Genomic DNA, 23,271 nt, shown 5'->3' with positions numbered 1-23,271 from the left:
CATTTGGCGGGTGGGGTCATGATCACATTTTTTTAAAATAAAACAAAGGTGTAAGGACAACTACAGAAAAAAATACAACAAACTTTTTATAACCTGAAAATCTCTGTTCTGGCACCCAAGTTTCACTTTGCAAAAAACACCCAATTAGGTGCAAGGAAAATAAAAATTTGCTTGCAAAGCACAACTTCCCTTGTAAAGTGAACACCATATTTGCCTTTAATAAAGTGGTATTAAAAACTAAACCAAAAATGTATTATATTGCAGCTTACCAATCATTAGATGTGGGGGCTGCATCACGTTTATTTTTTCCCTGTTTTCACCTGGTGATCTGGCCAGTAAGACATCTCTTGTATTAGTGAGACACCACTCTGGATGAATGAGCACAGGAGGCACAGCTGACAGAAGCATTGTCAGTCTTGGGGACTGGTGTAGTGTTAAATGTATTAGCAGATTTAAATACACTAACACAGTGAAACCAAACTCCGGCTCACACTTTATAATCAGTTACAGCAAACAGTTTTTCTTCCTTTTGGGATAAAGGTTTTACATGAATAAATAAAAGCTGGTCATTTTAAAGCACTCCTGCCAGTGTTGAATGGTTTGTCTCATCCATGTAAACTAATATATTCTGTAGGAAAGTGTGTGCTTTTGAAAAACAACAGACTTGCTGGCTGGATCACAAGATGGAAATAGTAGAAAGAAAGCCTAAAAAAGAAAACAAATGCAACCCTCACATCTAAGAATTGGTAAGCTGCAATATAATGTATGTTTGCTTTTGGGTTTAATACCGTTTTAAATTAACCTCTATTTTTTAAGAAAGGTGAGGGCAACGGGATCAGAGTAGACACCACAACCCAATTTTTATGAAGAATACAAAGAAAGAGGAAAACTGCGGAACTTTAAAGGTGTCAAAAAATAGAAAGATAGAATTATTATTAAAATATACTTTATTTGTAACAATAAAATATTATCATAAAAATTCCTTGTTGTATTGCTAATTCAATTCATATACAGGTACAGACACTACCACTCTACATGTTTCACTTCAAATGAGCTTCTTCAGGACATTCTAGAGTGCTGTATGAATTGGTTGCTAAAAAATAACAACAGAGAAAACAACAAAATAGGAATGATTACATAAGGTTTTAGACAGAACTGTTGCATCTATCATAACATGGGTATACAAAAGTACACTTTTCTTTGATTTAGCATTCTATTTTACAATCAATAAATGTTTTATTTTGGATATAGTGCACATTGAAACACAGATGGACCTATCAGGATAAATTGCGAAAGCAGTGGGCTTATAAATGTTCCCAAATCAATACCTCATTCATGGAGTGTGAAGTGACCACAGAGGGGAGATGTGGATAATTCACCCATGTCCTATAGGAAAAATGTATATATATATATATATATATATATATATATATATATATATATATATATATATATATATATATATATACATATACATATATGTGTGTATAAAGAAGGGAACATTCTTTATTTGGTTATTATGAATATTTAAAGGGCCTATTTATCATTATAAAAAGATATTGCAGTATTAGTTACCACATTCACATTGGTATGATAGGATCAATTGATTTAATATCATTCAGCAGAGTAGATTAGCCTAATGGTAGTAGTTGAGGGAGTGAAGGATGTTACTGCCAAAGCTCATAGATGGCGGGATCAAAATCCGTCAGGATATCTCTCCACTGGATAATCCCGATGGTTCTCCACCTTTGTATAAGTGGGAGTCAAAATCCATTGGAATGAAGCCTATAAAACAATTCAAGTAATAAAGACTTCATTAATCAGAATGTATAGTAATTGAATTTGGGCCAAATATAATTGTTATATGCATGGGGATAAAAGTCCCTAGTAAAGCAATGTAGCAAAGCTCACCTGTCTGTGAAGACAAATCGCCATTCACTGTCAGAGGACTTGTGTGAGAGAAAGAGTATACATCTCTCCTCTCCCTCCTTATTCCTCGATTTCTCTTCACAGACAGGTAAGCTTTGATACATTGCTTTACTGGGGACATTTATCCCCATACATATAACGATTATATTTGACCCAAATTCAATTACTATACATTTCAATGTGCATTAATCCGAAGTAAAACACTTATTGTTTGTAAAATAGCATGTTAAATCAAAGAAAAGTGTACTTTTGTATACCCATGTTATGATAGATGCAACAATTCTGTCTAAAACCTTATGTAATCATTCCTATTTTGTTGCTTTCTCTGTTATTTTTTTAGCAACCAATTCATACAGCACTCTAGAATCTCCTGAAGAAGCTCATTTGAAGCGAAACATGTAGAGTGGTAGAGTCTGTACCTGTATATGAATTGAATTAGCAATACAACACGGAATTTTTATAATTTGTTATTGTTACAAATAAAGTATATTTTTTATAATAATTCTATCTTTCTATTTTTTGACACCTTTAAAGTCCCACAGTTTTCCTCTTTCTATGTATTCAATCTCTGTATTTATTAACTCAACACTTTACACTCAATACATATCCTCAGCAGTGGGTGAAGCTGTCTTTTAGATAAATCATAGTTGCTAAAGAAGTTGAGGGGGGCAGAAAAGGGTTAATTTACTAAAGGCACTGGCATAACCAAGTGTAAATCATCAGTTAACAGATGTGACTACAGTACATCTATATGTAACTGGCTGCCATAGGTTACTGTACCTGTTTTACTACGCTGAAATGTTGACAGTCATGGTTGTTCTGTGTCTAATAACCATGCAGCATACAGTTAATTAGCAAAGAATGATTATGATGTGAAAAGGGCAGCAACCCAAAGCAATCAATTTCAGATTACATCAATTAAATAAAAACTCTGATTGGCTGCTGCAGGGTACTGTGTTTTAGCCACTGCTTTTTTTCCTTATTGAATAAACGCATCTGTGGGAATAAAAGGCTTTGGAATAGTTTCAATATAAGGCTGAAGACTGAGAAAACACGGCAAGAATATTTTCACATACTGAAATTTGTCCAGACAGGAACTGGGGAGCGTCACGCAACATTCCAGGACTCATGGGAGAAGTGACAGATATGGAGGGACGATCCATTTTCTGGGACTCAAACGAACTCGAACCTATTTGTGACATAAACAGCACATTAGTTTGGAGAAGTAAACAAGGCAGAACAACACACAACCCATAAAAACTATTTCCATAAGGATCAACCTGTCAGCAAGGGTTGAAATTGCCTAACAATATACCTAACCTCCTATAGTCCAGAAATGCCTGCATTTTGTCTAGTTCCTTTTATATAATAGAAGGCTTCTCCATAGGATTGAGTAGGATGGTGCCTGTATGGTCAGAAGTAGGGCTTGGCACAGAGCATTCGAAATGTGGGCTGCACAGCATGAATCTAGGAATGTGCACAGGTGAGTAAAAGTCTTTGGGGCTTGCTAGGGAAGCAGGGGGTCTTATAGGAAAACTTTATGAAAAGTATAGCCATTCTTTATAAATCAGATGCGGCACAGCTTCGATGTAAAAGGGTCCGTGGTGTCCTACAAAGGCAGCAGCTAAGCCAAAAAACAAGATCTCATGACTGGCATTCACAAGTGATAGAAGAATCTAACAAAGAAGCCCATTAGCACCATTGCTCTAAATGAGATGTCAATATCTGGCCCTTTAAAGCAAAACAAAATGTTCTCAATATACAGTGGGGAAAAATAATTATTCAATCCCCTGCAGATTTTGTACGTTTGCCAACTCACAAAGAAATCAGGGGTCTATAATTTTTGTCATAGGTTTATTTTAAATGATAACAGAATATCAACCAAAAAGCCAGAAAAAACACATGATACAAATGTTATAAATTGAGTTGTAGTTCAGTGAGTAAAATAAGTATTTTATCCCCAAGCAACTTAGTACTTGGTGGAGAAACCTTTGTTGGCAAGCACAGAGGTAAGACGTTTCTTGTAGTTGGTTACCAGGTTTGAATCAGGAGGGATTTTGGTCCACTCTTCTTTACAGATCTTCTCTAAATCCATAAGGTTTCTAGGCTGTCACTTGGTAACTCGAAATTTCAGCTCCCTCTATACATTTTCTATAGGATTAAGATCTGGAGACTGGCTAGGCCACTTCATGACCTTAATGTGCTTCTTCTTGAGCCACTCCCTTGCTTCCTTGACAGTATGTGTTCTGGCTGAGGGAAGGAGGATCTCATCCAAGATTCTACAATACATGGCCTGGTGCATTGGCCCCTCAATGTGGCAAAGTCGGCCTGTTCCTTTAGCAGAGAAACAGCTCCAAAGCATAATGTTTCCACCTCTTTGCTTGACTGTAGGGATGGTGTTCTTAGGGTCATTGTCAGCATTTTTATTCCTCCAAACAAATCATTTAGATGTTCATTGGCAAACTTCAGACGGGCCTGTACATGTGCTTTCTTGAGGAGGGGGACCTTGCGGGCGCTGCAGGACTTCAATTCATGGCGGCGTATTGTGTTACCAATGGTTTGTTTGGCGACTGTGGTCCCAACTACCTTGAGATCATTCACAAGCTCCTCCCATGTAGTTCTGGGCTGATCCCTCACTTTTCTCATGATCATCCTTACCCAATGAGGCAAAATCTTGCATGGAGCTCCAGACCGAGGGGAATTGGTTATTTTGTATTTCTTCCATTTGCGAATAATCGGTCTAACAGTTGTCTCCTTCTCACCAAGCTCCTAGCTGATGGTCTTGTAGCCCATTCCAGCCTTCTGCGGGTCTACAATCTTGTCCCTGGTGTCCTTTGACAGCTCTTTGGTCTTGCCCATGATTATGGGGTTTGAGCCTAGGTTCACAAATCGCATGCCAAATCGGCAGCTATTGCCGGCAATGGCAACGACCTGTACTACTTTTGGCGACTTTGGGGGGTGATTTGTATAGACATCTGTGCAGGAACCAGCACAGATGTCTGTCAAATTGCCCTCCCAGTCGGAGTACATTGCCGGGTTGAAATCGCGTGAGTTCAGCTGAACTCGCACGATTTCTAAGCCGCAGCAATGTGAACCTAGGCTGAATGAAAGAAAGATTCTGTGAACATGTGTCTTCTATACACATAACGAGTTGTTGTTAGGAGCACCTTCTTAAATTGACAGGACTAATCTGTGTACCACATGAGCACCTACTGTAGCCATTCTGTGGGAGCCAGAATTATTGTTGGTTGGTAGGGGATCAAATACTTATTTTACTAACTGAACTGCAATTAATTTATAAGATTTGTATCATATGTTTTTTCTGTATTTTTGGTTGATACTCTGTCTCTATCTTTTAAAATAAAATACACCTAACATAACAATTATAGACCCTTCATTTCTTTGTAAGTGGGCAAACTTACAAAATCTGCAGGGGATCGAATAATTATTTTCCCCAATATATTATATTTACTTGTTTTAAACTTTTTTTTCACAGTTTCCTAGTTGCTTCCTGGTTTTTGGCCTAGGCAAAAATTATGCCATAAATCCCAGGAATCTTCATGGGTATTTTTTTTTTCTTTCATCTGGAGGAAGGGAGGAGGAATTTTCTCAGCTAAGCACACCCTCATGCCTGAGCTAAGGGTAGATGGATTACAGGGAGTAAATGTCACATGAATTTAATGCCCTTACCAAGATGGCCGTGGCTAGAAATGCTAGGGGGGTGTTATCAAGGTGATTTTTCAACTAATTAAAGCATTAAGCCATGGATGGATGGGTGAGTTTGCTTTAAATATTAAAAATAAATGTAAAAGTGTTTTCGGTTTGTGGTACTCAGGTACAGCTACTCACACGAGTATATTTGTAGTCAAATCAAACTTTTAATCCCAATTTGTTATCTATAGATACTACCTACCCACAACAGATACTAAGGAGCAACCATGTTAGAATTTCAGTAGTGGTTTTGGTTTTTTGCAGCTGTCTCAGGCAGCACAGAGTTCAGGAATAGCCCTGACCCATCAATTCTGTAAAAGACACTCCAATTATAACAGTCTCATCATTCTATGTCCTTTTACCATATTAAAGTGGTTGTAAACCCTTCACAACCCACTTTTTGCTACAGGTAAGCCTATATAATAAGGGTTACCTGTAGCTACACTAGATATCTCCAAAACCTGCACGGTTTAGGAAATATCCCTGTATTTGCATGTGCTGATGTCATCGGCACATGAGCACTGAAGCAAACTGAAGCAATGGCATGTGTGTGCCGTTGCTTCAGTTAGACTGTGCCGGTTCGGGCGGATCCCGTGCACATGCGCGGGAGTGACGTCATCGCGGCTCCGGCCACTCACATCGCCGGAGCCTGTGATACCCGGAAGTAACTCGATGTCGGCCGCCGGAGCCGTGTATGAGGACCACTGCGGGGGCTTCCATCTCAGGTAGGTAATTCATAATGAGCTAGTATGCTATGCATACTAGCTCATTATGCCTTTGTCTTGCAGTTTTTTTTTTGTTTTTTTTTTAGGGTTTACAACCACTTTAAGGAAGCTCATGGCCTGTATAGGATTCCTGCTAATTTTGCATTTGAAAATACAGACCAAAACACACCACCGGCAGTCAACCTACTCATTACCCACCAATGTGTTGTCTGATCTCTGCTCCTTCATTACGGGACTATTGACCTAAATAAATAAGCCATGGTGTGCACTGAGCCTAGCTGGAATAAATCAAACCCATCAACTTATCAGCAACAAATAACTGCACTAAAGAACTAATTACAATGGATGTCTCACATGATCAATAGGCTGTGTTCCCAGGAAAGTTAGTTCAGAGCACAAAATATGTTTGCATATGTAGATTCAAGGCCAACTTAAACTGAATATAATATCTCATTTTTGGGTAGGCATGGATGGGTGGAATCACCAACTACATAATATCTCATTTTTGGGTAGGCATGGATGGGTGGAATCACCAACTACATATACCCTGGAGACGTCAGAGGTGAGATTTCTTTCAGAGTTAGCCCTGTGTAAGCTTCAAGTCATGAAGCAGAGTTTTCATGGGACTGAAGAATCTCTACCCACATGTGAAAGCACCGGGTCAATCATCAATCACCTGGAATTCCCAGGTCCCTATGCAAAGGATATGCTCGGAAGGATTTATAAAACAATGCTAAATGCTCAGTCAACATATAACAAAAGGCTTCATGTACACTAGCAGCTCAAAAGCTCCTAAACTTGAGTTTAGGAGCTTTTGACTTTTTTTTTTTTGCCAAAGCTCCTAAACTCAGCTCCATAAAAGCCTAAAGCCCCATACACAGGGGCAGAATGTCGGGAGAAAAAAATACCAGTTGACATTCTGCCCATGTGTATGTTGGTCTGTCCAACAGAAGCTGTCTGGCTTCTGTTGGACATGCATGCTGGAAAACCAGCAGCCTACCGACTGCCAATCAGCGCTCTCAGCCAATAGCAGAGTGTTCTGGCAGGGGGGCTGTCCCCCTGTCAGAACACAAGAGCACAGCAGGGAAGATCGCTGGACTGGTTAGTACAGAAGCTCAGTTTTTTTTTTGTGTAACCCAAAAAAAAACTGTAGTGTGTACCAGGCTTTAGGGGTTGAATTACTAAAGGACTGCTCTTTGCAAAGTGCAGTTGCCCTCTACCAGTGCAGTTGCTCCAGAGCTTAGTGAGGTAAAGCTTCATTTTGTAAAGAATACCCAATCACGTGCAAGAAAAATAAAAAAAAACAACATTTTTGCTTGCACATGATTGGATGATGGAAATCAGCTCATTCACTAAGCCCTGGAGCAACTGCTCTTGCAGAGTGCAACTGAACTTTGCAAATTGCACAGTCTATTTGCCTTCAGTACATCAACCTCTACAGGATGAGGTTGATTTACTAAGGGCAAATAGCCAGTACACTTTTGCAAGTGCAGTTTCTCCAGAGCTTAGTAAATGAGGGGGAGCTCTGCTGACTTCCATTATGCAATCATGTGCAAGAAATTTTTTTTTTTAATTTCCCTTGCATGTGATTGGGTATTCTTTGACAAGTGAAGCTTTACCTCATTTATTATGCTCTGGAGCCACTGCACTTGGAAAAGTGCAGTCGATTTGCCTTTAGTAAATCAACCCCTATGTGTCCATGTATACATAGGCTTTTAGAAGAGTTTAGGAGCTGCTGTCCATCACCTGAATCAGGATAGTAACGTTTTGATGGGAAAACGCAAAGCACAGCAATTTTGCTGTGATTTCCCTCGGCCGCTGTAAATGATGCCTAAGTGTACATTAAGCCTAACTGGAAAGCTGTACTAAAGAATCATGGGAGGTTGCTTCAGGTATATGCAGACATATTAAGGTAGCTGTAATCAAGCCTACAGATTTTGTTTTATTTTTAGATATCAAAGGGGTTGATTAACTAAAACTGGAGAGTGCAAAATCAGGTGTAGCTGTGCATAGTAGCCAATCAGCTTCTAACTTCAGCTTGTTCAGTTAAGCTTTAACAAAAACCTGGAAGCTGATTGGTTTTTATTCAGAGCTGCACCAGATTTTGCACTCCCCAGTTTTAGTAAATCAACCCCATAATCTCTTTTATTGTTTATTCTGCAGGTGAAGAAAGTTTTGTGGGAGAGTGACATCAGAATCACCGACCGATTTCAATATCCAACATGTGATTCACCCATACAAATAAAAACATGTCACTTACTGGAATCTTGCGGGGCGTGTGTGCTATCAGGTATTCTGGGGATATCTCTGAAACAGAACAGTAAAACTCTGTTAAACATTTTGACATATGCAAAGTCATACCTAAAAATAATTGCAAATGAAACATACTTTTCCTACAGAATAAGATTGATTTTCAAAATCAGGAGGATCTCTATGACACATAATCCATAACTGAATTTCATAGGTGCTTTAAGAGAAAACATGGAGAAATGTACGATCTTCAGGACAATTAACAGTCTATTGCTGATGGCCTTCAAAGCAGCATCCATTCCTCTGCCCCATACTAGCTGACTAGCCTGAATGTGATATTCTTCCAGTCAGTTTCATCCCACAAAGATCAGCATAACACCAGGATGTGAAATGACAGTTCAGGCTGGAGTCAGATAAGGACAGAGCATGCCCTTGTCAGCACTACACTACAGACTCATCTCATTTATTGGTAAGTCTATGCAGCAGAAAAAAACATTCCCCTTTGGATGATCTATGTACACTGTAAGGATTTTAACAAACTTTGTTGCAGATTCCTACCTTTTGTAATTCTGAAGGGATAGCTGTTTGTCTGTGTCCACGTGAAGAATGAATCTGTATGGGAGTGGTTTTATAATTATCAGTCAGCTGCTGCACCTGTAGGGCTCTAATGAGGAAAGAGGCAGGGTCTGCTTCCCTTTAGACATGATCTCACAAAAAATTACATTTTTTACTGCGGGGATGCCAAAAATCTGACTTGTATCTTAATGCAGACTTCTGGGAAAATCAGTAAGCCAATCACACAAGCAGGAAATTACATTTATAGGGGGCGTTCTGTACACCAGCTGTGTGTAAAACACCTCTAGGTAGCCATATTGCATTGCATTTTACAGAAAAATATAGCACTGCAGATTGAAAAGGAAAGATAATTTTAATAACATTCAATTACAATATGTGTTGCAATTATATACGCTATATTATTATTTTTTCGCTAGGCTAATGTTTGTGCCACTAAAGTGAAGTTACCCTTTAAGGATGAAACCACCATTCTGGTACACATGTTACTGCGAGCCAAGTCAATCAAAGAAGTCTGGGAAATACATGCCTGTCATGTCCAGGCTCTCAAAGTAGCCTATGGTGCTACTCTGGAAACTTGATTTACTGAGAAGAAATTTAGATGCCGACCCCTTACCACATGATCAGCTGTCAGCCAATGATGGCTGATCATGTGATTTAAAAAGAGACGGTAATCTGCCATTTTTCAGCTATCAGCGTAAGGAGAAAAAAAAAGCTAATCACCAGTGGCTGTCAGAGGGACATCGGTCCCGATCACGGAGAGCTGCCGCCGAGAGATCTGTGCCACCTACTAGTGTACAACAGTGCCGCCTACCACTGCCCACCAGCGCCACCTACCAGTGCCCACAGTGCCACCTATCAGTGCCCACAGTGCCACCTATCAATGCCACCGATCAGTGCCTCATCACCAGTGCTGCCTATCAGTGTTACCTACCAGTGCCCATCAATGCCATCTATCAGTGCCCATCGGTGCTACCTATCAGTGACAGCTATCAGTGCCCTTTCAGTGCCACCCATTAATGCCACCTATCAGGGCCCATCAGTGCCATCTCATCAGTGCCGCCATATCAGTGCCACCTTATCTGTGCCTATCAGTGCAGCCCATCAGTGCTGCCTCATTAGCGCATATCAATGAAGGCGAAAAATTACCTGTTTGCAAAATTTCATAACAAACTATGAAAAATTATTTTATTCGTTTTCAAAATTTCCGTCTTTTTTTGTTTGTTTAGCAAAAAATAAAAAACCCAGCAGTGATTAAATACCACCAAAAGAAAACTCTATTTGTGTGAAAAAAAATGATAAAAATTGCATTTGGGTACAGTGTAGCATGACCGCGCAATTGTCATTCAAAGTACGACAGCATTAAAAGCTGAAAATTGGTCTGGGCAGGAGGGGGGTTTAAGTGCCCAGTAAGCAAGTGGTTAAGTATCAGTAGTATATAACAATTTACATGTCTTTACTATACTATATATTTACTTTATTAAATATAGTAAAGATATTCTTTGAAGTGCACCTGTACCCAGGCAATGCATATTAAAGTACATACTTATTCTTAACAAGCAAAAAAAGAGCTTAAAAACAAGCCACCCCTTACCTCTCTAGCTGTGTGTACTATGGAGTTATTCATTACTCCTCAAAGATCACAATAAAGACTCTAAAGTTGTGTTTCAGTCAGTTTCTAAAAGCTGAGAAACATCTGCTGTTTGTGTACAATACAGGGCTGCAATGATTACGTTGTATTGGAAGTAATAGGAAAAAAAATAAAATTTCTGTGCCTTTATTGTGAAATTTGAAGACAAATTTATTTACAATGCCTATAGCTACAGAGGTGAGATGGGGATTGTTTTAGGGCATGTTTGGAATACTGAAACACTTTAGTGTGTGAAGTCTGGACATATCCAAGTGATGCTCACCAGTAATTTAATAATATGCAGGAGGTGAGGCAGTAATATCAACTGCCTTATTTTATGCAGTTACACAATATGACAGGGAAGGATGGGTAACAAGATGCACATTATTTTACTAATGTTTTGTCAAGCAAAACAAATCCTTCATATACAGTATATCACAAAAGTGAGTACACCCATCACATTTTTGTAAATATTTTATTATATCTTTTCATGTGACAACACTGAAGAAATTACACTTTGATACAATGTAAATTAGTGAGTGTACAGCTTGTATAACAGTGTAAATTTGCTGTCCCCTCAAAATAACTCAACACACAAGCATTAATGTCTAAACCCCTGGCAACAAAAGTGAGTACACCCCTAACTGAAAATGTCCAAATTGGGCCCAAAGTGTCAATATTTTGTGTGGCCACCATTATTTTCCAGCACTGCCTTAACCCTCTTGGGCATGGAGTTCATCAGAGCTTCACAGGTTGCCACTGAAGTCCTCTTCCACTCCTTCATGACGACATCACGGAGCTGGTGGATGTTAGAGACCTTACTTTCCTCCACCTTCCGTTTGAGGATGCCCAACAAATGCTCAATGGGGTTTAGCTCTGGTGACATGCTTGGCCAGTCCATCACCTTTACCCTCAGCTTCTTTAGCAAGGCAGTGGTTGTCTTGGAGGTGTGTTTGGGGTCGTTATCTTGTTGGAATACTGCCCAGCGGCCCAGTCTCTGCTGCTTCAGTATGTCACAGTACACGTTGGCATTCATGGTTCCCTCAATGAACTGTAGCTTCCCAGTGCCGGCAGAACTCATGCAGCCCCAGACCATGACACTCCCACCACCATGCTTGACTGTAGGCAAGACACACTTGTCTTTGTACTCCTCACCTGGTTGCCACCACACACACTTGACACCATCTGAGCCAAATAAGTTTATCTTGGTCTCATCAGACCACAGGACATGGTTCCAGTAATCCATGTCCCTGTCTTCAGAAAACTGTTTGCGGGATTTCTTGTGCATCATCTTCAGAAGAGGCTTCCTTTTGGGACGACAGCCATGCAGACCAATTTGATGCAGTGTGCGGCATATGGTCTGAGCACTGATAGGCTGACCTCCCACTCCTTCAACCTCTGCAGCAATGCTGGCAGCACTCATACATCTATTTCCCAAAGACAACCTCTGGATATGACGCTGAGTACGTGCGCTCAACTTCTCTGGTCGACCATGGCGAGGCCTGTTCTGAGTGGAATCTGTCAAGTTAAACCCCTATATGGTTTTGGCCACCGTTCTGCAGCTCGGTTTCAGGGTCTTGGCAATCTTCATATAGCCTATGCCATCTTTATGTAGTGCAACAATTCATTTTTTTTAGATCCTCAGAGAGTTCTTTGCCATGAGGTGCCATGTTGAACATCCAGTGACCAGTATGAGAGAGTGAGAGCGATAACACCAAGTTTAACACATCTGCTCCCCATTCACACCTGAGACCTTGTAACACTAACAAGTCACATGACACCGGGGAGGGAAAATGGCTAATTGGGCCCAATTTGGACATTTTCACTTAGGGCTGTACTCACTTTTGTTGCCAGCAGTTAATGGCAACATTAATGGCTGTGGGTTGAGTTATTTTGAGGGGACAGCATTTACACTGTTTTACGAGCTGTACAGTCCTTTACATTGTAGCAAAGTGTCATTTCTTCAGTGTTGTCACATGAAAAGATATAATAAAATATTTACAGAAATGTGAGGGGTGTACTCACTTTTGTGAGATACTGTATGTCCTAACTGTATTTAAATATTAGGCTAGAGTTAAGTTTATACCCTAAACATTTGTCTTTAGCTAAAAACCTTGTGCACAGAAGAAAATTATCCTATGTAACGTGTTAGTGCCTTTACATGTCAACTCTTTTCGGGAACTGGCCAAAGCAGTACTTCTTGTTACCTGGTGGACTGGTCTTTGGATATGAGCTGCTAAGCCCAGATCTTTTGATCCACCATCTGACCCCTTTTATGTTTTTGTTTTTCTGCTACATTGTTTGTGGGCTAAAACCTTTTATGTCTTATGTCACCACCTGTGATATAAGAGGAGGCTGGACTATTACGAGCAAGTGGCACCAGACTGCCCAATCTATGCCCTAACAAGATCAGAGCCTAATAACTCTATTAAAGCCTGGGGTGCATGTCCAGAATATGCAATCCTGGGACTTGCACCGACACCAAAAACACAAGCCTACGCCCCACTATTAATACCATCCTCCCTATTGCAACATTTAAATTAAAAAGCAGAAGGAAGTTATGATCAAGAATGGTGTAATGGCTGAACAAAATGTATATTTATTTTACAAATACTGTAGCTTTGGAAAGGTATGACTGGAAAGACTGATGATTTTGCCTAGTGCAAATTTGAAATGTTTCTAATATCCCAAACTTTTTATTTCGTTTTGGATAAATTAGGAATGGCTTTGTCAAGTAGTTACTACTGTCTGCGCCCCTAATGGGAAGATTTGTTCTATTAATTTGTCCTGATAACCATTGTCACCATTACTGGAAGTATGGGGAAAGCTACAATTTTAAGTCGTCACTGGAATGGGAATCAAGTGGAAGTTTTTCAGTGGGGACACTTGCTGCAGTTACAACTATCTAGAGAGGAATTGTGAAGCTTTGAAAAGATTTCCTCTCACTTCCTGTAGTGTCTATGGGACAGGATATAAAAGGAACCCTTCCCCTATTAATAAAAAAAAAATAGATTTATATACATTTAAATAAATTTGGCTTTAAATTAGGCAGGAAATAAGACTTTCCGTTTAGCATAGCAACCCAACTGGCATGTACTTTTCATCAATTTAGAAAAGTAAAAATAACCTGTATTTAGTGCTTTGTTAGGGGTCACTTCACTACCCAAATAGCTTTTTTGCCTTAAAGAACTGGGTGATTCTGATAATGATTTCTCAGACCATTTATTGGATGTGTAAAGACCAGTCATACTTACCCTATGGGTCTGGAGACCACTAATTCTACTTGTGCCTCTGGTTTGGACTCCAGAATTATATTGTAAACTTCTTCAAATGTTGCACCTTGTAATATCCGCCCATTCCACTCTAAAACCTCATCACCTGGAGAAGGCCAAAAATATAGGAGGTTACTTAATACAGCAAGTTCCACAAAGAACAGTAAAAAAAAAAAAAAAAAAGTGATTACACCTGAAATGGGAATTTTGTAAAATACTAAAATTAACAAGAAGTGGAAAATAAATCTAAAGAGTCAATGAGAAGTAATTTGTAGCAGTTTATTTTTGTTGTAAATTAAATAGGCAAACATATGAAACTTTATGTCTTGTTTATTTCTTGTAGAATATTACTTTGTCTTGATTCCGTCTGAATAAAACAAGTGGCGAGTCTGTAAACTGTTAAAATTGTAGGCATGCATAATAACATTTTAATATATAACCATGTCACAAACACTTAAAACACCTGGCACTTGGAGACAATGTTTACCCTAATTACCCTGAACAGCTCATAAAAACATGTGAAAACTAAGGGTTTTTTTTTTAGATGTCTTAAATCACAGTATTAAATATTAAAATAAATATAAAGAGATGTGTTCATTTTAACATAGGCACTTTAGTCATGTCCCTTACTCTATTAGCAAACCTTTGTCATCCTTCCAAAAAAGCTCTCTCTTGCCTCACAGCTTCTTCTCACTCCAGCAAATCTCAGGCACTTGTGAGTAGTGTTACTTTTACATCCTCCTTAGTTGTCAAAACCTTGCTAACATGAAGCCATCTTCTGGATGAAACCTTATCACTCTTCTTCGAACTTCAGTTACCTGTCAGTAACCCTCACATGCCTTTCTCATGCCTCTTCTAAGTTTAAGTCTTCCATAAAACATCCTTCTCATTCCTCCTCTAAATGTATGTCACCTTTCTCCCACATTTGTCTCACTCTTCTGCGCTGCAGAGTCCCTCATAAGTTGTCCTTCTCAAACCTCCTCCGATCCTCAGTCAACCATCACTTATCCTTTTCATGACTGCAAACCTCAGTCACCGTCCTACTAGATCCTCTACAAACCTCCTCCAATCCTCAGTCAACCATCACTTATCCTTTTCATGACTCCAAACCTCAGTCTCGTCCTACCATATCCTCCACAAACCACCTCCGCTCCTAAGTCAACCATCACTTATGCTTTTACTGATCCCAAACTTCAGTCACTGTCCTAATATATCCTCCACAAACCTCCTCTGATCTTAAGTCAGCCATCACTTATCATTATCATGACTCCAAACCTCAGTCACTGTCCTACTATATCTTTCACAAACCTCATCCGATCCTCAGTCAACCATCACTTATCCTTTTTATGACTCCAACCTCAGTCAGTGTCCTACTATATCCTCTACAAACCTCTTCCGATCCTCAGTCAACCTTCACGTATCCTTTTCATGACTCCAAACCTCAGTCACTGTCCTACTATATCCTCTACAAACCTCCCCAAATTATCAGTTACTCATCAGTTGTCCTCTTCATTCCACATCCAAACTTCTTCATGACTCCAAATCTCAGTCACTGTCCTCCTATATTTTTCTCAAACCTCTTTTAATCCTCAGTCACCCATCGGTGGACCTCATCCAAACCTCAGTTACTGTTCTCATATAGCCTCCTTAAACTTTTTCAATCCTCAATTACTCATCAATTGTCTTCTTCATTCCTCCTCTGAACCTCAGTCATTCTGAGTCATCCACATTGCTTTTTCTTCCGATTCTACCTGAGTACTATGTTGCCAGTTATCCTGTTTATTTCTTCTTCAATTTTTAAAAGCTTTCCAGAAGTCAAACTGTGCACTACTGCAACACTGTTCTAATCACATCACAGTTATTAGTTTCTTATTTGATGATTTTATTTTCCACATATATGCATAGATACCTCTCCCGATAAAATCCGACACTGCACCTAAACAGATCCCAAAGTCATGTATCTTGAAAGTGGCACATTGTGTAAAAAATCTAACATAAAGTCAGTTTTCTCTATGGTAGCATGGATATTAGTCTTCGTTGCAGCTTGGAATCTTATCACATTTTGAATTCATCAGGCCAAAGCAAAAATGCTACTGACTACTAATATGTTACTAATATGTTATACAAAAACAGAGTTAGTTAGCGTTAGCAATGGAGATGTGGAGAGGGTTCCAGGGACTACATCTGGTTGTTACAGGTGTATCAACTTGGTACAAAATCTGCAGCTCACATTTTACATATAGCATCCAGCTGAAAATTATATTTCTGTTTCTGGAAGGTGCTAGAGAGTTTTATTATCCTACGCAATATCTCTTCAGTGGCAACAACTCAACAACAAGTTCAAAGACTTACAAACCCCATTTTTGTTCTGTTTTTTCACATTTCAAAAAATTTTATGGAGTAAACACCCAGGGGTGGACGAGGAAAAATATATTAAGGAGAGCTTGCTACTGGACCAGAGGCCAGAGGGTAATAAAACGCCAACTACAGGTTTTAGGATCCCCTTGCCAACCCCCTCCCTGAAAGCAGCCCCCCACCTTGCCCATTGTTTTAAAAAAAAAAAAAAAAAACTTCACTATACATATCTTTATTCCAGCAGTCTCCAGGCTGGTCACGTGATAACAGTGGAGGTAGGCAGTCCTTACTCCAGGATAGTGCAGCACTCCTATCATGACATGTAAGTGTAGATCTGTCCAGAAAATCTGTGAACGCAGGCCAAAGTGATGATGCTCTCCCTAGGGGGCTTTTCTATGATGGCCTGAGTACACAGGAAATTGGTTGGATGCTGCTGCATATCATTCAATCAGAAAGCGAGCCAGTGCACACACAGAGCAATGACTATGTGGGGGACAGAGCTGGAGTTGGTCTTTTATCGAACTAGATCTATAATTTAAATATCATTTTTGGGGTGGACTGACCTTAAAGAAGAACCAGATTTTGATGTGCCTAAAGTAACCAAAAAAACCTACGTTTAACCCCACGTCACTATAGCATGCCTAGTTATACTCTCTTGTTGTCCATATAAGCCATTGTTTAATGGCCAATTGTACAATAAGCCAATAATGAACTAAGGATGGCCAACAAGCCGTACACAACTATATGCAGCTAGAAATAAATGGCTTTATAATTTTAGAACATACAGTATCAGTATATCAGTTTTAGCTACAAGCTTGGTCCAAGGAAATAACAGAATGAGTCTAGCCACTATTACAAACAGGAATTAAAAAACCTTATTTCTTTAGATATGTTATGGAAGTGGGATATGCAGATACCCTTTGCAGAAAAAAATAAACTGCTTAAACTTAAAAAAAGAACATTAAATTCCTAAGAAATAGTTTGGAACAACTTATGAAATCACTCTAAAATGTCCACCAGCCATTCTGATGTCATCAACATTTTTATTCTACTATCTTATGATACACAATGCCCACAGAGAGCCAGTGGTAATATTAAGCTGTGTAGTACCTTACCATAAGAATCGTGAAGTAAATTAGCAACATAAATCATTACTGCAGATATAAAAACCACAATGATAGAAAATGACATAATACCAGTAAAGGGCACTAATGTGATTTATTTATACTGATGTGCGTACATTTCAACCCTCAACTCAAGACACCACAGACCTCCCGAGACTGGCGCCACATGCAGCAATGACGTGAGTGGCTCTTTAGTGACCTGATCCACAGCACAACTGAGTCATGCCCTGATGCCCTGTTATATCTGCTTCCAGTTTACTAATGGCATGACATTCATGGAGTGTCATCCAACACCCTACTTAGAAAGAAGCTTACATGGCCAATGTCCAACCATTATCTTCTATGCTTATTGTGAAGTAAGTACTCTTATTCATGGATTTTTTTATTCATTTTATAACTTTATTTACTTCAGTTAACAGAAAAGGCTTTGATTTTTTGCCCATCACCTGAAAAACGTATCCCCTGTCTCACCCCTCCTGTAAAACACAGTTAAATACCTTTTAAAGCAGTTTTACTCACTTAAGTCCACCATCAGTCAAATTTGTAGTGCCGTTTCTGGGTGTCGGTGGACCAGTAATCCAGCACTTTGGATGTGCCCATGCTTGCTGGTCCTTGGTGGTCCCCTTGTGCTGATGTCATCACCTGCAGACTCTCTTCTGGGTCCTGAGAGGACACTGACAATGCGGGCATGCAGGCAGTGACATGGACACCCAATTCCGTACCTCCTATGCAGGAAGCTCAAAAATATAGCCTTTGGTATCTTAAATAAGGAGTGATTAAAGAGATTCTAAAGGTTGAAGGTTTTTAAAATGCATGAAGGTAAAAACCTTCAGTATGCAACTCCCCTCTGGTGCCCACCCCTAATACTTATCCAAGCCCAGTCGCGATCCATCGATGTACACAAGATCGGCTGCTCTCCCACTGTCTCCCGCTACTGTCAATCACAGCCAGTGAGGAGGTAGCAGAGGCGGGGCCAAGCCCAATCTTATGATCTTATGGACACACAGCGCGAGGTTTGGGAGCGAGCGTGTATAACATGTTTGTTTGAGCACTGGGCTGTGGAGCGGATGGGAGCAGCTGGCTCAGGCTCTCAGTGGCTCGCTGAGAGGCTAAGCCAGGTGCCAGTCCAGGGTTGTGGGCGGATTTCAAACATATGGTCGCAATCTTTCCCGAACCAAGGCCCTGCTCTGTGACGTCAAACTTTGCTGAAAACAGTTCACAGGAGTGCAGAACGAACTGCGCTCCTGTGATTGACAGGATAAGTACAGCCAAACGAGCTTTGGCTGTACTTTTCCTTTAAGGCAACTCAGGAATGTGGCTTACATAATTGCAAATTTTAGATTTTAACAGCTGCCCCGCCTGTATTGTGAATTGTTACAGCACAAGCTGATCAGTGGGTCTCAATCAATGATTGATTGCTGCGACCTGCTGATCAGCTCCGTGATTCACAGAAGAGAGCTCTGTGTTGGTAAACAACACAGAGCTCTGCACACTGACAGGTGATCTTGCTGTTTTCTAATCCCTGCAAAGCAGGGAAAAAAACAACAAAATCGCTTAGCAAAAGCAGCACACAATACACATTGTTAGGCGCATAGTTAACCCCTTGATTGCCCCTAGATATTAACCCCTTCCCAACCAGTGTCATTAGTACAGTGACAGTGTATAGTATTAGCACTGATCACTGTATTAGTGTCTCATTTGATGTCAAAGTCAGTGTACCCCCCAGCCAGCGTCAGCTAGTGTCAGATTTCCCGCCACACTATCACAGAACTAGTATAACTCCCTGATCACCATGTCATTACTAGTATAAAAAAAAAAAAAAATATTTTGTTATGTTACAGCCTTATTCTAAAATGGATTAAATTCATTATTTTCCTCAATATTCTAGTTGGAATTGACTGATGGTGGGAGACCGCGGCTCTCTGCAGCTTCAGGAAACTCACTTCTGCCTGAGAATTCCATGCTGTTCAGCATGAGTTTCCTGAAGCTGCAGAGAGCTGCGGTCTCCCACCATCCACTGCTAGCGGCTAGGACCCAGCCGGTGGAGCCTGCAGGACAGCATTACATCACAGGCAGACCACCTTACCATAAGCACCTTTTTGATCCCTTCATCCTGTAAGTGTTTCTCCACCTTGTGCTATTAAAATCTACTCTAATACAGTGCGCATGCGCGAGGGATCCAAGATGGCCACGAGAACCTGATCCTCCGCACCCCGCCAGACCAACGGTGCTCCTAGCGTGGCTCTGCACACCCCAGGAGGGTAAACAAAGAGGGTACCTACCGCCCGAACCTCCGGAGACCCCACTCGGATGCACAACACGGCCACACACTGCGACCTGGGCCTGCAATTTGAGGCGTCCACCTGTGCCGGGTGTACCAAGATGGCCGCAGCAGCTGAGGCAAGCAAGCAGCCCCATGCTTCCAGCACAGAGGGAGCCCTGGAGTACAGGCAAGTGCTCACCCCAGCTACCCTGACATACACCCCTCTATTGCCTAGGAACTTCTAGCAAGTTTCTACCCCCTCACCTACCTCTACGGAATCACTTATAGGCCACAAAATGGCAGAACAGGCCCTCTCCCCCACAGGACCTAACAGGCCATTATACTCTGACTTCCCCACACCAGGCTTGCAACCACAAAATCACTGCATCTCCACAGCGGATTTATATGACAAACTTTCCTATGCATCTACAAGCTCAACTATGCATCTACAAGCCCTTTGACCCCCCTATGGTCAAAGCTGAAGTCGAGAAGATTGGGGGACAATGACCCTACCTGAAGGTCTCCACAATTGATCCTGGATCCACCCATTTGCCTTAATGTTTGTCAGTTCTCCTGACACCTTACTTAGTGCCCCCGAAAACAACAAGCTTCTAACCCACTCCCACACTACAGTTGTTTGCTCCTAAGTGTACTGTGCGGCACAGTTTTGCCTCTTCCCCCTCCCTTTTTTTTTTCGTTTCCCCCCATCCTGGTCTTACCCCCCTTTATATCGGTTCACATTTTATCCTACTGGTTTAGGAACGGACGCATTTGTCACACAGAAACTGTGGAGTCTGCATTTCTATGCTACATTGAAATTTGAACCGTAGAATATACAGCTTCCCATCCTCTAATGCCCTGCCCCCCCCTCCTCATCCTCCGTCCCACCCCCCCACCCCCATTTAACCCCCTTTTCTCAAGGGACCAATATTTCCTCAAACATCACTGTGGCAATCCTACTTTGATATAATGGACACCCGGAATAACAAGAAATCCCTCTGGTGTGACAAATGACGGGTCTAATTGTTCAACGTCAAAGTTCCGTTTGTGTAGTTTTACTTCCCCAATTTGTTCAGGTTCTCAGGTTGAAATGTTTTACCTCAATATACCCTCCTGACGAATATACGCGAAAGCATGTATCATAGCTGAATTATATTGTCTTTTTTCTCTGTATATTGAGCGCCCTGGTCTGGGGCGGTACATATGTGTCTCCGCCTATCCCCTGAAATCTATTCGGCTTCCAGGGGCTAGGACATCTGAGATGTCAAGCTCGGACATTTTCCAATGTTTTTTGGACTCATTATCTCCCGGGGTTTTCTTCTCCCCCCTGGGACCTACTATCTTCTTAGGAAGAAGACCTTCTTTTCTTTCTTCTTTCCCACTTCATGCTTATCCCCTTGTATTGTCTATCATGATACCATATCTCAGATACCCCCGCATCCCAAATTCTGAACAAACAGTACTCGAAAAGGCCCAAAGAGGTTTCTACAGGTATTACCGAATACAAAAGAAGACTTCCCACAGTAAGTGACGATGAATGTATCCACAGTCCTCCCCACTGCTCCCATGGCTAGCTTCACACCAAACACTTTAAGGGTCGCCTCTCACAACGTGCAAGGCTTGAACTCCCCTTTGAAACGCAAGAAAATTTTCAACTTCTATAAATCCCTCAAACTAGACTTTATTATGATACAGGAGACACACTTCCCGGTTCGGTACAGTCCTACGTTCATCCACGGGCACTATCCTAAATTCTATCTCGCAAACGCAGAAAATAAAACCAAAGGAGTGGCCATTCTCTTCTCAAAATCTTGCAAATTTAACTGGACCTCTGATTACAGAGACACGGAAGGCAAGTTCATATTAGTCAAAGGCACAATGGAAGGACAAATGTACTCCCTAGTTTCTTATTATGCTCCTAACAAAGGACAAGCAACGTTTTTTGCTCGCCTTTTCTGCATCCTTAACCCCATGTTAGAAGGAAAAGTTATCTTCGGAGGCGACTCCAACGTCGCCTTTGATCAAGGCTTAGACAGATCAAAGCCCCAGGGACAACAATTAACACGCTCCCTCAAGGCCAGCCACAAAATAGCTAAACTGATTCATACTCAGGGACTGACCGACGTATAGAGAGAACTGAATCCAGCCACCAGAAACTACACATACTACGCGGTCCCTCACAACACATTCGCCAGAATAGACCACATTCTATTACACACTATCGATTCCTGCAGTCACCCAATCCCGAATCAGAGACACGATCCTCTCAGATCACGCGTTAGTAAGCATGTCTTTATGACTTACCCCAAAATCAGGACTAAAACCCTGGAGACTGAATGAATCCCTTCTAGCGCACCCAATCAGAGTCACCATGCTTGAAAAGTCACTGATAGAAATTTAACACGAAAGGAGACTCCTCAATGGAAACTGCATGGGCTCACAAAGCTTTCATTAGGGGGGAAATTATACAAATGTCCACTCAAATAATAAGGGAAAGAACCGTTGATGTTGAGAGACTGGAAAGGGAGTATGCCGCATTAAGATCCCAACACAAAAAAAACCCATTGAATAATAATATACCACAAATAGATAAAATCAAACTGGAACCTAATTTAGCACTCACAGCACAAGCAGAAAAAAGCATAAGATGGAGTAAAAACAAATACTATACACAGAAGAATAGCATTGGCTCCATTTTGGCACCCAAAAAACACTGAGGTCATCAAAACTTTCCTAGATAATTTATCCATCCCACTTTTGTCCCAGGATCATAAAAACTCGTTAGAAGCTCCCTTCGCGGAAGAGGAAGTTCTTGGCGTTATCAAGCAACTAAAAAGTGGATCTGCTCCGGACGGACTGTCTAATCCTTATTATAAAGCCTTTGCTAACATCTTAGCTCCGCATTAGCCAAATTTTTCAACGCCAAGACCAGAGGAGACCCACTAGACTTGCAGCTCAACTCCGCATTCATAGTGGTGATCCCCAAACCGGATATAAACCCGGAAGAAGTAAGCAACTATCGCCCGATCTCTCTTATTAACTGTGAACTTAAAATACTAACCAAAATCCTAGCCAATCGATTTGCTTCCTTCATAACTAAATATATATATACAAAGACCAAGTAGGATTCATTCCAGGCAGACAAGGCCCAGACCAAATTAGGAGGGCGATCGACATAATGTCTATCCTTCAATCTAACTGGGAAGGGGGACCCAAACAAGAAGGAATGTTACTCTCTTTAGATTTAAAAAAAGCCTTTGATTCCATATCCTGGCCATACATCTTCACTCTGCTGGAAAGATGGGGGTTTGGAGATAGATTAATAGGGCTAATCAGATCTCTACTCTAAACTCCAAGTGAGAATACATCACCAGGGACACTACTCGAACCCCATCCATATTTCAAAATGCACCAGGCAAGGCTGCCCACTATCCCCACT

The 23,271-nt window shown here is 40.8% G+C and overlaps 1 protein-coding gene across 49 annotated transcripts in view; it reads right to left on the bottom strand.

Moving 5' to 3' along the window:
- Window positions 1–23,271, bottom strand: part of RIMS2 (regulating synaptic membrane exocytosis 2) — a 911,223-nt gene that overhangs the window by 361,548 nt on the left and 526,404 nt on the right. For all 49 annotated transcript variants that reach the window (XM_073632100.1, XM_073632110.1, XM_073632087.1 and 46 more), the window contains 3 exons: window positions 14,073–14,196; window positions 8,626–8,672; window positions 3,006–3,118 (listed from right to left, as the gene is read on the bottom strand). In XM_073632100.1, coding sequence (XP_073488201.1) covers window positions 3,006–3,118; window positions 8,626–8,672; window positions 14,073–14,196 — 284 coding nt within the window. The remainder of the gene's footprint in view (window positions 1–3,005; window positions 3,119–8,625; window positions 8,673–14,072; window positions 14,197–23,271) is intronic.

Source organism: Aquarana catesbeiana, linkage group LG05, assembly GCF_042186555.1.
Source record: "Aquarana catesbeiana isolate 2022-GZ linkage group LG05, ASM4218655v1, whole genome shotgun sequence".
Lineage (NCBI taxonomy): Eukaryota > Metazoa > Chordata > Amphibia > Anura > Ranidae > Aquarana > Aquarana catesbeiana.
Note: the sequence above shows the minus strand (reverse complement) of the source record. Positions and strands in the feature narration are given on the sequence as shown.